The sequence below is a fragment of the Rhinatrema bivittatum genome, chromosome 9 (assembly GCF_901001135.1).
Source record: "Rhinatrema bivittatum chromosome 9, aRhiBiv1.1, whole genome shotgun sequence".
In the NCBI taxonomy this organism is placed as follows: domain Eukaryota; kingdom Metazoa; phylum Chordata; class Amphibia; order Gymnophiona; family Rhinatrematidae; genus Rhinatrema; species Rhinatrema bivittatum.
The window spans coordinates 236,018,339-236,033,244 of record NC_042623.1 but is presented as its reverse complement, the minus strand read 5'-3'; the positions used below and the strand labels follow the sequence as shown (position 1 = coordinate 236,033,244).

General features: G+C 46.9%; 1 protein-coding gene across 1 annotated transcript in view; it reads right to left on the bottom strand.

Annotated features, from left to right (window-relative positions):
* Window positions 1-14,906, bottom strand: part of MCF2L2 (MCF.2 cell line derived transforming sequence-like 2) — a 774,003-nt gene that overhangs the window by 595,114 nt on the left and 163,983 nt on the right. The window contains 1 exon segment of the mRNA XM_029615373.1: window positions 2,224-2,338. Coding sequence (XP_029471233.1) covers window positions 2,224-2,338 — 115 coding nt within the window.

Sequence of the window (14,906 nt, the reverse complement as noted above, 5' to 3'; positions counted from 1 at the left end):
GCTGACAAGCCAAAGGGGAGAATTTGATATTGGTAATGGGAAGCGTCCACCTTGAAGCAAAGATAGCACCACTGTGTAGGATAGATGGCTTTGTGAGCTTAAGAATCCTTCAGATTGACAGCACATTTCCCTTCTGGAGGTAGGGAAGAATTGTGCTGAGGGAATTCCTCTTGGAGCAGATAGTTTTTTTAAATCTAGAATGGCTATAAATCCCCCTGTGATTTTGGGGATGAGAAAATGCCAGGAATAGAATCCCTGTTTATGCTTGCTGCTGAAAAAGAGTTTCCACTTACAGACGAGATTGTGCTATGAGAGACAGATCCAGATTGAGAGCTGAACAATGAGGAAGTGGTGGTAGCCAGGAGAAACACAACCTGTATACGAACCTCATGATCTTGAGAACCCAGAGGCCCTTTGTTATCTACTGCCACTCCTCTAAGAAGGTCTGGATTCTTCCCACACTGAAGAGTGTGACTGACATTTAGCTCCCTGCTTCAACGGCAGGGGAGAAGAAAAACAACCAATAAGGGCTGAATAACATAGTCTGGGTAAAACAAATAAGCATGGGTGTAGCTTGCTTATTGCGGCGGTTACTTCCCCTACTACCCCTAACTAATCAAGCTTGATATTTCACTGGATGCAGCTCCATCACTGCTCTCTACATTAATGGTGGGGGTGGAAGGGAAATAGAACCAAAGAGCTAAGAGAAACAGATAAGTATGAGAAAAAAATGTGTGAAGCTTGCTGGGCAGACTGGATGGGCCGTTTGGTCTTCTTCTGCCGTCATTTCTATGTTTCTATGTTTCTAAGTTTCTATGACATAGATTTGGAGGGATCAAACACTAGGCCCAGGCTTAGGCTAGATCTGATGCTCTGCCTTAGGCTGCAGACGTTCATGTTATCAAGGTTTAGGCAGAAGCTGCTGTTGCTGCTAATCCGGAAGAAGTGGAAGGCAAAATCTTTGAAAAGGGTGAAATCGGCGTCTCTGAAAATATGGCTTTTTATAAATGTTTTGAGGAGCACCTGTTCATCTCTTTTCCCAGCAAGGCAGAAGATAGTGCACTGTGGATGGAGGGGTGACTGTGGCCTCCGAGAGACTTAAGCAGTTCCTCCATTTTATAAGCCCTGGAACGTTGAATGCATGGAGACAATCATCCACAGGCAAAGCAGTTTGCCAGGTCATTATTCAAACCGAAGCAATGGTAGCATAATTCATGCCCGTCAGTGACGGACATTAACTTACCACAAATGCAGTTCTTAAACCTGCTCACTGTGTTTTTCTTTTTGCTGGATATCTTGAGCTGGCAAAAACTGGGAAACAAATTATATATATATATATTTAGCAGTAGCACTGAAAAGTGCTGTTATGGGTGCTGCAGAGCAGTGAAGCAACTGAAAATGAAAGATTACTGAAGAGAAAAAGGAAATATTAGAAAATATATTGAAAAATTGTCTGGAGAGATTGAGTATTTTATGTATTTATTTATTTTATTACACATCCATGCTGTGCTCAAACAAAAAATAAATGAGGAGCTTAATGAGGCAATGCCTGCATGGGCATTCCTGCTCAAATCTCTTCCAACTTGGAGAGACAAATCTGTTCAGTGCCACTGGATGACATTATCCCACATGTTACAGCTAATTCAGTCCTGCCCATTTACAGAAAATGTTTTGGGGTTTTTTTCCAGTAGTTGGTGTTTTCACTTTGAGGGTGGTTATTTTTTGTAGTGCTGGGAGAGTAAACAGTTCAATGTACAGGCTGAGCAGAAGAGTGATAACATATTCCAAAGGCTTACATAATTATACATTTATTATTCTCAAACCACCAAATTGGTTCAAAATTGTTCTCCATGTGCACCTTTGACTTCTTAGTTATAAAATTTATAGGACTAAAGATGTCTTTCAAAACAGCAGTTTAAATTTATTGTAGCTCGAGTTACCCCATGCATGATTTTTGTAGGAGATCACTCATATTACCAGTATCTGCATGGAAAGTTGCACAATCTGTGCAATTATATATTTTGTTTTCAGATTACAAAAGAATCATGTGGTCTCAGGTTTACAAGAATGTGATCTAACAGCTCCAGCAAAGCCTTTCAAGGCTTGTGGTCTCTACACTGAACTTTTATTTCAGCTTATTTCCTTCTTACTTGTACCATGAAAAGTTTTAGTCATCTGTGTAAAGTACAATATCAGAAAGTCCTCTGTTTAGAAAGACAGTACCTCCCGGAAATCATGTTCAAAGTGGCGGAGCTGTAGGCACTGCTCAAGTTTCAGATGGTGCTTGGTCCAAAACTGATCGAAGGCTTTCTCTGTCTCATCCAGCTGTGCCATTAACCTATTCAAAATAATTGAAGGCCAGTAAATGTGCAGTGTGTACAGACTTATGCATCCAGTTTTCTCTCGTTAATAATCTACAGTATTTCAAAAAACATCACTGGTTATGTGGTTTCCAAACAGCCACACCTGGGTGCTTATTCTTCTCTCTTAATCTACCGGTTACAATGTATTTACCACTTGGGAACATTTTCCTATGACTTATATCCAAATAAGTTTAAAATTAAATCAATGAGAAAGTCTTCTGTTTAAGCAGAGCACACACAAAGCAAAAACAGCTCTTCCAAATTTATATCTACGACAATTAGCAAAGCACCGATGGCCAATGGTCAGTTTTATGCAGGACTATGGCTGATGCAGAGGACCTATAGTATATGACTACTTTGAAACCTACCAATTCTTGCTCTGGGAGCATATATGCCCTTACAGCAACCTGTTGTAGTTAATCTTACTAAATCGGATAAAATTTTGTAAATGCTGAAATGATATTTTGGGTTACTTGTGTGTCTTATGGAAATTAGCATACTGCCTTGGAAGGAAAGAGAAAATAGTCTAGCTAAAATCCCATCTTCTCTGCTCCTATTCAACCCCACTTCTTGCTTTTCTTGTGTAAATAGTACTAGGACAAAGGACTGATTCTGGCAGCTTTGAGACTAGAAATCCCAGCTTCTCCCTGAACCTTCTTATTTGCCTTGTCCTTCTACCTTGACTACCTTGTAAGCTTCAAAGAGCAGGGTTCATATCTTATGTATGTGTATCTGTACAATACCACGAGTGTCTGGTGGCGCTTTGAAAATGATAAATAGTAGTGCGGTCTCTGGACAGTGCTGCTTACATCTAGTAGCGCTATATAAATGATTAATAAGAGCTACTTAGGATTTGCAGGATGGGGCTGAGAGCACCACATGGAGAGGTCATAATGCCTGAGATGGGGAAACAAGCATGGCTTTTAATGCAATACTCTGATATGTAGTGCTCAGTCAAAAAAAGAAGAGCTTGAAGGGTAGGTGGTGCAGTAGAAAGCTGCCGTGTCTATTCTGGACCACAAAAGGAACCTGCAGAGGGCTGCCTGCATATCTTCAAAGTCCTGGAATAGGGTTTTTTTTTTTCCAATTACATTTTATTACACACACAAAAAAAATCGACAATAAAGCATTGTATCATAAAAACAAACTGGTGTGTAAATCATTTGAAAACATTACCATTGTTTCCTTCCCCCACCCCCATGTCCAGCTAAAAACAAAAAAGACAGTGAGATAGCATATAGTCCCCACTATACCAGTCCAGGCTAGCTGAGTCATGCAGAAATTCTCAATAAACAACTGAAACAACTGAGAGGATCCTAGGAAAATCTGAGTCAAGTGGAATAACATAATAAGAACGGATCCCAGACCTTACGAAACTTAGAAAGTTTATAATGTCTGACAGCAGCAAGCTTATATAAAAAAAACAAACCTGCTTCAGTCTATTGATAACAGCAATCCTGGGATAGTTCTAACCCACAGAATTTGCACTGATTTTCAAAGTAAAAGTGCAAGCCTACTTTTACTTTGAAAAACACCCCAGGGAAAAGTTCCCAAAGACACTTGCAGCTCATTATTTTGCATGGATCCTTTTTTCGCAGATGTTTTGAAAATTTAAAAAATAAACACATTTTTCAAAGCTTGTCCCTGAGGTTGTCTCTCCAAATGCAGGTAAAATGTGGGTGCACACATACAATTTGTTGTGGGCGTGCCCTCAGGCCTGGTTAGGAGCTTGGAGGCGCGGTCCCATCTAAGGTAGGATGTGAGCCCTTTGGCCGCAGCACGGCTCAGGGAGGAGCCCCAAGACACACCGCGGGAGGTGAGCTGGTACGAGCACGGATGGAGCAGAAGCGAGGCTGGAGTGAAGATAAGGTGAGGATTATCCGAAACAGGAACAAAGCAGGCTCAGCCCTCCACTGGACCTACACGCTACAATGAGATCCAGCAACGCAATGCTGATCTTGAGAGTAGCCCTCCCGGACCCATCGCTGGTGAATGACGAGTGCATGAGGCCAGATGGAGGCTGAGGGCAGGAACATGAAGACTTGGACGAAGACTCAGGATACTCAGAGGATTCAGACGTAGACTTGGATACTCAGGAGACTCAGACAAAGACTTGGATACTCAAACAAGGACTCAGGATACTCAAAAGACTCGAAGGACTCAGACAAGGATTCAGGAAACAGAGGACTCAGGCAAGGATTCAGGATACTTAGAAGACTTGGACAAGGATTCAGGTTGCTCAAAAATTTCAGGCAAAGATTCAAGTCAGGCGAAAGTACTGGGTGAGAATTGCATCACAGCGTGCCCTATACAGCCGCCCATGGCTGGTCATGGACCACGCTGAACGCAAAGCAGACTCCAGGCGAAGATGTGGAACTTGGCTGGAACATGACGAAGATTCAGAAGAGGCTTGCACCAGGGCACATTCTACTCAGCCGCCTGTGGCTGGTCACGGACCTCGCTAGAGCGGAGCAGGTTCTGGCAGAGTCTTAGGCATGGATGGAGCAGGCACAAGGGGACTCCGTAGACCGGGAACAAGATACTCAGGAACAAGGCTTTAAAAACAGAAGTCTCCCGGAGGCCTGCACTGCAGACGAGAAGAAGGCCTTGTACCACGAGGCGCCCTACACAGCCATCCCATGGGCTGTTCACGGACCATGACATGGCACGCCAAGATGGACAGACGAGGGACCTGGGAACTGGATGCAGAGGTGAAGATGAGACGGATGGAAAGACAGGAACATTGGACATCAGGAACAAGGAACATTGCACCTCAGGACACGGGACATCAGGACATGGAACATCTGGAACATCAGGAACAGAAGACAAGCGATGAGGGAGCTCCGACGAGGGAGGAGACCAGGCACATCAAGGAGATGAAGTTCAGGAACACGAAGAACATGGAACGAAGATCCATCAAGGCACAGGAGACCATGGAAGACCTGGATTGGAAGGAAGATCACAGATACTGTGCAAACCCAATCCGAAGGCACTGAGGAATGGCAGCAAGGCCCTTTTATAGGGTTGAAGTGGAGCAGGCTGATGATGTCATCTCAGAGGGCCATGGGGCTTTTCCCTCCGCTGGCCCTTTAAACCTTGAAGTGAGGCATGCGCCCGCACTGAAGCAGGAAGAAGACTGCATGTCAGCGGCGTCCCTGCTGCGTGGGAGACCCAGAGGACAGAGGCATTGGCGGCAGCGGCCCTGCCGCAAAGAAAGGAACAAGCTGCAGCAGCGGCTCTGTGCCGCAAAGAGGAAACTCCCGGCGGCGGCTAGGACCACGGGGGAGCCAGGAGCAACGTGGCTCGTCCTGCCGAGGGACAGCGTCGTCGGCAGCGGGCTGGCTGGCTGTGTTCGGAGTGAAGGTAGGTGGGGGGCTGCCCAAGGCACGCGGGCAGACTCACAACACAATTACCCCCCTGCAGAGCAGGCAATTTGCCAAGGGCTCATTTCCATGAGTAAAAGCTCCTTTTCATCCAGGGACAAGGCTTTCAACGTTACCCTTGTATGGCATGTGAAAAAGAACATGAGAGACGCAGGAGTCCATGGAGGATGGATTACCAATGAGAACGAGATGGAAATAAGAAAGAAATGAGGCCTTGCTGGGAAGCCTAAAAAAATAATGAATGATGCCAAGTTTGAGAGAAAGCGCAGGCGCAAAATCTGTCCTAAACGTCCCTTCATCCAGTTTAAAATTCATTATGAGCTAATCAGTCATATCTATCTATCTATCTATCTAATTTAGATGAGCAGATATCTTTGAAATAAAATGCTTCACTCTTTTGGCAGAAAAGCTCTTCCACGGCAATCATATGCCAGCAAACATCATTCTGAATAGCCCACGCTATTTGCAAGATATACAAAGATACTTTTATCCCATGTGCACTGCAATCAGTTTTCAAAGGGAAATGATGCGCATTGTAGCCACAAAGTACATGAATATAAAAATCTAAAATAAACAAATAAAATAAATGTGCTAAAAGCACCTTATGTACTTTCCACCAGCTATTGATATGGGCAGCTGGGAGGAGGTGCAGTAAATAGTGGATATGCTTTTGGAAATATCAGATACGTGCTTTGTTTTATTCTCCTGACCTAAAACACGCCCTCGGAAACATGCCCTTTTTAACTTGGCTAAAAGTCTACACAATGTGGACACTCACACATGCTTTTTACTGCTAGTTCCATATGGACTTCAATAGCTGACATTTCATTAGATGCTGTCTGGGATTCCTTTAATTTGGTACCCAAAACAGAAATTAGTCACTTCTTAGGAAAGATGACCTCATCCTTCTGCCCCTTAAGCCCTTGTCATACTGTTTTGTTAAAGAGCATGAGAGAAGATGTTAGTAAATTTATTGCAGAGATTGTGAATTTATCATTGTCATCAGGGACTCTGCCTTGTTTACTCAAATAGGACACCCATTACTTAAGAAAACAAATTGTCAGACTCCAGCTGCCTTCCCAGAATCCCCGGCTTTGGATGCTCACTGCATGGCAGGGAACCACCGGTGGGTGTCCTGACATGTGTCATAGTGGATAACACATTGAAATTGTCGGCTCAGTGTGCTGCGGCAGTCAAAAAAGCAAACAGAATGTTGGGAATTATTAGAAAGGGAATGGTGAATAAAATGGAAAATGTCATAATGCCTCTGTATCGCTCCATGGTGAGACCACACCTTGAATACTGTGTACAATTCTGGTCGCCGCATCTCAAAAAAGATATAATTGCGATGGAGAAGGTACAGAGAAGGGCTACCAAAATGATAAGGGGAATGGAACAGCTCCCCTATGAGGAAAGACTAAAGAGGATAGGACTTTTCAGCTTGGAGAAGAGACGGCTAAGGGGGGATATGATAGAGATTTTTAAAATCATGAGAGGTCTAGAATGGGTAGATGTGAAACGGTTATTTACTCTTTCGGATAGGAGAAAGACTAGGGGGCACTCCATGAAGTTAGCATGGGGCACATTTAAAACTAATCGGGAAAGTTCTTTTTTACTCAACGCACAATTAAACTCTGGAATTTGTTACCAGAGGATGTGGTTAGTGCAGTTAGTATAGCTGTGTTTAAAAAAGGATTGGACAAGTTCTTGGAGGAGAAGTCCATTACCTGCTATTAAGTTCACTTAGAGAATAGCCACTGCCATTAGCAATGGTAACATGGAATAGACTTGGCTTTTGGGTACTTGCCAGGTTCTTATGGCCTGGATTGGCCACTGTTGGAAACAGGATGCTGGGCTTGATGGACCCTTGGTCTGACCCAGTATGGCATTTTCTTATGTTCTTATGTTCATTACTGAGCCTGACGGAGGGACACACAGGCACACGTGCGCATTGGCACGCATGATTCTGCACACATTGGAGGGAGAGCTGGACGTTCGCCCCGATGAGGATGTCACATGCTCCAGACTACTTAGCCAGTCTGCAACAAGACTTTTTGCTTTGGCAACAGGTTGTCTTGGCCTGATCCTGGTCCCTGTTTGGTTCTGGATGTTCCTGTCTGGTGCCTGCCTGGACCTCAGAATGTTCTGGTTTCTGTCTGTTTGCTGCCTTCCTAGACCTTGGACACTTCTGGATTCTGCCTTTCTTGACCTTGAACTGTTTTGAATCCTGTTTGCCTGCTGCCTGCCCAGACCCCGGAGTGTATGTTGGACTCTGCTATTTGCCGGTTGCCCCAATGTATGCTAGTATCTGTCTCTTTCTGCTTCCCTGCTCAGGGATCTGTCTGGACCTCCGGACCATGTGCATCTGTGCCTTCTCTGCTGGAGTAACAATGGAGTAGCTGTAGTGATAGCTCGTGCCTTCCTGATAATTCTGCCTGAGGTTCACTCGTGCGGCACCTTACGTTACTTCACCACACCGGGGTCCAAGTCACCAATGCCAGTCTGAAAGGGCTTCGGAGTGGCTGGACGGCTGCTCCCCAACCATCAGCAAGGGCTGCTGTCCTAACAGCATAACAGAATAACATTCTCAGAAATGCACCCCATTTCACATGCAGGATCCCAGAGGCAGGCAGAACTCCAAAGTCTCAATGCATTGATGAGACAATGCTGCAAGGAAGAGGGTTTTAGATTTGTTAGGAACTGGGCTTCATTTTGGGGAAGGGGGGGGCCTTTTCCGAAAGGATGATCTTCACCTTAACGAGAGTGGAACCAGGTGCTGGCACTAACCTTTAAAAAAGAGAAAGCGTAGCTTTTAAACTAGATAATGGAGGAAAGCCTATAGTCACTCAGAAGCATATAGTTCAGAATGATGCATCTTTGAAGGCTACTAAAAGAACAGGTAAAATAGGGCATCCCAATAGAGAGGTTGCAATAAATGCCAAAGGGGATCTAAGAACATAAGAAATTGCCATGCTGGGACAGACCAAGGGTCCATCAAGCCCAGCATCCTGTTTCCAACAGAGGCCAAAAACCAGGCCACAAGAACCTGGCAATTACTCAAACACTAAGAAGAACCCTGCTACTGATGCAATTAATAGCAGTGGCTATTCCCTAAGTATAATTGATAAATAGCCATTAATGGACTTCTCCTCCAAGAACTTATCCAAACCTTTTTTGAACCCAGCTACACTAACTGCACTAACTACCTTCTCTGGCAACAAATTCCAGAGCTTTATTGTGCGTTGAGTGAAAAAGAATTTTCTCCGATTAGTCTTAAATGTGTTACTTGCTAGCTTCATGGAATGCCCCCTAGTCCTTCTATTATTCGAAAGTGTAAATAACCGAGTCACATCTACTCGTTCAAGACCTCTCATGATCTTAAAGACCTCTATCATATCTCCCCTCAGCCGTCTCTTCTCCAAGCTGAACAGCCCTAACCTCTTCAGCCTTTCCTCATAGGAGAGCTGTTCCATCCCCTTTATCATTTTGGTTGCCCTTCTCTGTACCTTCTCCATCGCAACTATATCTTTTTTGAGATGTGGCGACCAGAATTGAACACAGTATTCAAGGTGCAGTCTCACCATGGAGCGATACAGAGGCATTATGACATTTTCCGTTCTATTAACCATTCCCTTCCTAATAATTCCTAACATTCTATTTGCTTTTTTGACTGCTGCAGCACACTGAGCCGACGATTTTAAAGTATTATCCACTATGATGCCTAGATCTTTTTCCTGGGTGGTAGCTCCTAATATGGAACCTAACATCGTGTAACTACAGCAAGGGTTATTTTTCCCTATGTGCAACACCTTGCACTTGTCCACATTAAATTTCATCTGCCATTTAGATGCCCAATCTTCCAGTCTTGCAAGGTCCTCCTGTAATGTATCACAGTCTGCCTGTGATTTAACTACTCTGAATAATTTTGTATCATCCGCAAATTTGATAACCTCACTCATCGTATTCCTTTCCAGATCATTTATATATATATTGAAAAGCACCGGTCCCAATACAGATCCCTGAGGTACTCCACTGTTTACCCTTTTCCACTGAGAATATTGACCATTTAATCCTACTGTTACGAGCGCGCGCGGGCGCGGTCGTCTCGAGCTGGTGGTGAGCCCTTGGGCCACGGCAGGACTCTAGGAGGAGCCCCAAGCCACACCGTGGTAGGTGAGCTGGGCAGGCATGGTGAGTCAGGCGGGTACAGAAGCAGGGAGTCCGACCCTCAGCCGGACCTGCACGCCCATGGTAGCCAACACTGGGAAGTTGGCTGATGAACGGTCCTCCGACTGTTCCCGGCCCTTTCGGACCTGCCGCAGGGAACGGCAATGGGCAGCAGGCCGGACAGAGGCGAGGGCAGACAGAGTCCTTACAAAGAAGACGTCAGACGGGGGCTGAAGCAGACATCTAAGACAGGCTGAAGCAAGACGTTGAAGAGGAGGGCTGGAAGGAAACATGGCACTGTCCATCAGGGCGCCCTACTCAGCCCACCCGTGGGACTGAGTCGCGGACCACCCCGTCCCAGACGCGCCCTACACAGCCCAGGAAGGCTGGTCGCGGACCACGCTGAGGAAAGGAGGGTGCAGGGAAGACAAAGCAGAAGATCCAGGCGAACAGGAACTCCGATGCCGGGATACTGACATCCGAAGCCCTTTCGGCTGGCAGGCAGGGAAGCTCAAGAGCCCGTGGGACGAATCCCTCCTGTTGGCCACTCCAGGGCCCAACAGGACAGAAGGCTCAGGAACCAGACAGGACGTAGGGCAGAAGCGAGCAGAACTGGATCAGGACATCAGGAACACATCAAGGCAGACATCAGGAACATCAGGAAGCAAACATCCGGACAGAGACAGGACAAGGAGCCATCAACACAAGGCAGACCACGGTGGACCTGGATCGGCAAGGTTACAGACGACTGTAGAACCCGATCCGCAGGCCAGTTGCAAAAGAAAAGGAAGTCCTTATATACTGGAGGTAGAAGGCAACTCCCTGGGAGGAGCTTGCCAGGACCGCCCACCGCTGGCCCTATAAATAAGGAGGAGAGCTGCGGGCCGGCCCCTAGGAGAAGGGCGTCGCCAGACAGGAAGTCCAAATGCTGGCAAGCAAGCCACAAGCACAGCTAGGCCTCTCAGGCCCTGGAGCAAGTCCCGGATGGAACACAGGCGAGGCCCTGGCTTCGGAGCGGCCTCCGGAGGAAGGTGAGAGACCACCTGTAGCGCAGCAACAGGGGGGATCGCAACACCTACTCTCTGTTTCCTGTCTTTTAACCAGTTTGTAATCCACGAAAGGACATCGCCTCCTATCCCATGACTTTTTAGTTTTCGTAGAAGCCTCTCATGAGGGACTTTGTCAAACGCCTTCTGAAAATCCAAATACACTACATCTACCGGTTCACCTTTATCCACATGTTTATTAACCCCTTCAAAAAAATGAAGCAGATTTGTTAGGCAAGACTTCCCTTGGGTAAATCCATGTTGACTATGTCCCATTAAATCATGTCTTTCTATATGCTCTACAATTTTGATCTTGAGAATAGTTTCCACTATTTTTCCCGGCACTGAAGTCAGGCTCACTGGTCTATAATTACCCGGATCGCCCCTGGAGCCTTTTTTAAATATTGGGGTTACATTGGCCACCCTCCAGTCTTCAGGTACAATGGATGATTTTAATGATAGGTTACAAATTTTAACTAATAGATCAGAAATTTCATTTTTGAGTTCCTTCAGAACCCTAGGATGCATACCATCCGGTCCAGGTGATTTGCTACTCTTTAGTTTCTCCAGACCCAGACCTCTGCATTGCCTGATTAAACGTTGCCTCTCTCCAGACCCAGACCTCTGCATTGTCTGACTACTCCGTTGCCTCTCTCCAGTCCAGACCTCTGCCTTGCCCAACTATGTTTGACTATCTCTGTGATCAGACCTCAACCTTGCTTGTCACTGCTTCCAGACTGCTGCCAGCCCTGACAAGTTTGCTCCACGACGCCTCTTCAGCCTACATCCTGGACTTGGCCTATTCAGGCTTCGGTCTGCTCTTGCTCGGGCACCCCCTGTCTGACTCTCTTTGGTGCCCGGGTCTCTAGGACACTACCTCGTCCAGTACAAGACTGTACCATCTCTCTCCTGCTGTATCTGGGCTGACCTCGATCTCTTCATCGATGAGTACATAAGGAGGCCCACCTAAGCCCAGCCGGCCCTGGCACCCAAAGGCTCAACCCGCGGGGAGCAAGGGCTGGTATTGGTGAAGCGCCAGCTGGCCTCCTTTCATCAGCCCACTCCGCCTGCTGACAGTGGGGACCCGTAGGTCCCTACCTATGGGTTACGTCAACCCCACCTCGGCCCAAGGGTCCACCTCCGGCGCAACAGGTTGGAAAAGCCATGGACTCGGCGGAGCCGCGTGCCCTCCAGGCCACTTCTGGCCTGGCAACCAAAGTACAAGAACAGCTACAATTTCTTGAGGCACTGGTCTTCTCCATTGAGTGTCTTCATGCCCGGCTTGATGCCCTAACCAGCAATCCGGTTCCAGTACCGGCTCCTTCTCATCCACAGCCGTCTCCTTCTACGCCTAGAGCCTTGTTGGCCCTACCAGCACCACCGCACTTCAATGGTGACTCCAAGCTCTGCAGAGGGTTCTTCAACGAATGCTATATGCAGTTCGCTCTGCAGCCCTCAGTCTTCCAGGATGAGTTAACCAAGGTCACCTTCATCTTGTCTCGTCTCGAAGGGAAGGCGCTGGCCTGAGCTTCTCCTTTGTGGGAGCGATCGGACTCCCTCATAAGGGAACTGTCTCGGTTTGTGGCTGTGTTTCGACGGACCTTTGATGATCCTGGGCAGCATGCCGTGGCAAGCACTAGTTTGTTACATCTTCATCAAGGTCAAAGAAGTCTTTTCGACTACACAATTGAATTTCGGACTTTGGCTTCTGAACTCTCTTGGCAGGAAGACTGCTTATGAGTTATCTACCTGGATGGACTATCCTCGCAGCTGAAGGATGAGCTGGCTGCACGGGAGCTCCCTTCTTCTCTCGAGGACCTTATAGACTTGATTGGCCAAATTGATCATCGTCTCCAAGACCGTCACCGGGAGAATCGGATGCCCAAGAAGCCATCTCGAGTTCGATCCCGTTCACCACCCACCATCAGCCCTGCCTCCAGTAGGGTCTCTATTGTGGCCAAGTTGGAAAAGCCCATGCAGTTGGGCCCTGGGCGGCTGTCCCCGGAAGAGCGCCTCTGGCGGAGACAAACCAGTTTGTTTCTGTATTGCGGAGCACCTGGCCACCATCTACAGGCCTGTCCTGTCCGTCCGGGAAATTTCCCGGCCTAAGTTCAGTTGGGGTCCTGAACTTGGGCGCAACGTCTCCGGCCCCTCAGTTGTCTGTACCGGTCACCTTGATCTGGGCCTCCCAGTCCTTTCCGGTTCTTGCTCTGGTGGATTCCGGTGCAGGAGGTAATTTTATCCTCAAGGATCTAGTTCAACTACTGGGTATAAAGTCCCTTCCTCTGGAAACCTCTTAGTGCATTGCTTCCATTTATGGAGAACAGCTACCCGGTTGAATATTTCTCAACCACATAGCCAGTTCAGCTATGTACTGGCGCCATCCACACGGAAGAGATTGAATAACTAGTACTGGAGAAATCCATTCATCAGGTGGTCTTAGGACTACCCTGGCTCCAATGTCACTCCCCTCAATTTGATTGGGGTTCACTCCAGCTAGTGGAATGGGGTTCCACCTGCCACCAGTGTTGTCTACGTAAAGTGGTACCACCACCTGTGTTCCTCTGGCTGCCACTTCTTCAGATATACCCGCTCCCTATGCGGATTTTGAAGACGTATTTTCTAAGCAAAAAGCAGATCTTCTCCCACCTCTTCAGAGGTTTGATTGTCCCATAGACCTCCTACCTGGGTCAACACCTCCCCGAGGGCATACCTATCCTCTGTCTCTTCCCGAGATGAAGGCCATGGCGGAGTATACTCAAGAAAACCTTGCGAAGGGGTTTATCCATCCCTCTACATCACCTGCCGGAGCAGAATTCTTTTTCGTGACTAAGAAGGATGGGTCTCTCAGGCCATGTATCGACTACCACAGCCTGAATTCGATTACCCGCAAAGACAAGTACATTCTGTCGCTGATCTCGAAACTATTCAATCGCCTACATGGGGCATCCATATTCACCAAGTTGGATCTACGCGGGGCGTACAACTTGGTACGGATCTGCCCTGTTGATATTTGGAAAACAGCTTTTAACACAGAGTCAGGCATTATGAATACCTGGTTATACCCTTCGGTCTCTGTAACGCGCCCGCAGTTTTCCAACGAATGATGAACGAAATTTTCAGAGACCTGCTGTATACCAAGGTTGTGGCATACCTGGATGACATCCTTGTCTTTTCTAAAGATCTGGCTACACACCACACTGATGTCCGTACCATCGTTCAACGCCTTCATGAGAATCACTTATTCGCAAAACTGGTTAAGTGTTTGTTTGAGAAATCCAGTCTGCCTTTCCTCGGGTACATTAGTTCCCAACGAGGATTTTCTATGGACCCCGCCAAGCTAAAAGGAATCCAAGACTAGCCACAAGATTGGTCTTAAGGCTCTCCAATGATTCTTAGGATTCTCAAATTACTTCCGTCATTTTATTCTACACTATTCAACCTTGGCAGCCCCTCTGACTGTATTGACTCGTAAGGGCCAAGATACTCGAAATTGGACACCGGAAGCCATCATAGCCTTCCGCCGCCTCAAAGAAGCTTTCCTGGCTGGGTCCTGTCTTCACCATCCAAACCCGAACTGCCCCTTCCAGGATGAGGTGGATGCCTCTGCGTTTGTGGTTGGGGCGGTCCTAAGCCAACGCACTGCTTCTGGATCTGTAGTACCATGCTCATTCTACTCTCGCAAGTTCTCATCTGCAGAACAAAATTATAGTATCGGAGATCGCGAGTTACCTGCCATTAAACTGGCCCTTGAAGAATTTGCGCCTGTGGTTAGAGGGTGCGTAACACAAATTTGTTGTATTCGCTGACCATAAGAACCTGGAACATTTGGGCCATGCCCAACTTCTCAACGCCCGCCAGGCTCAATGGGCATTATTCTTTTCCAGGTTCAACTTTGAACTTCATTACAGTCCAACTGAGAAAAACCTCCAGGCAGATGCGCTATC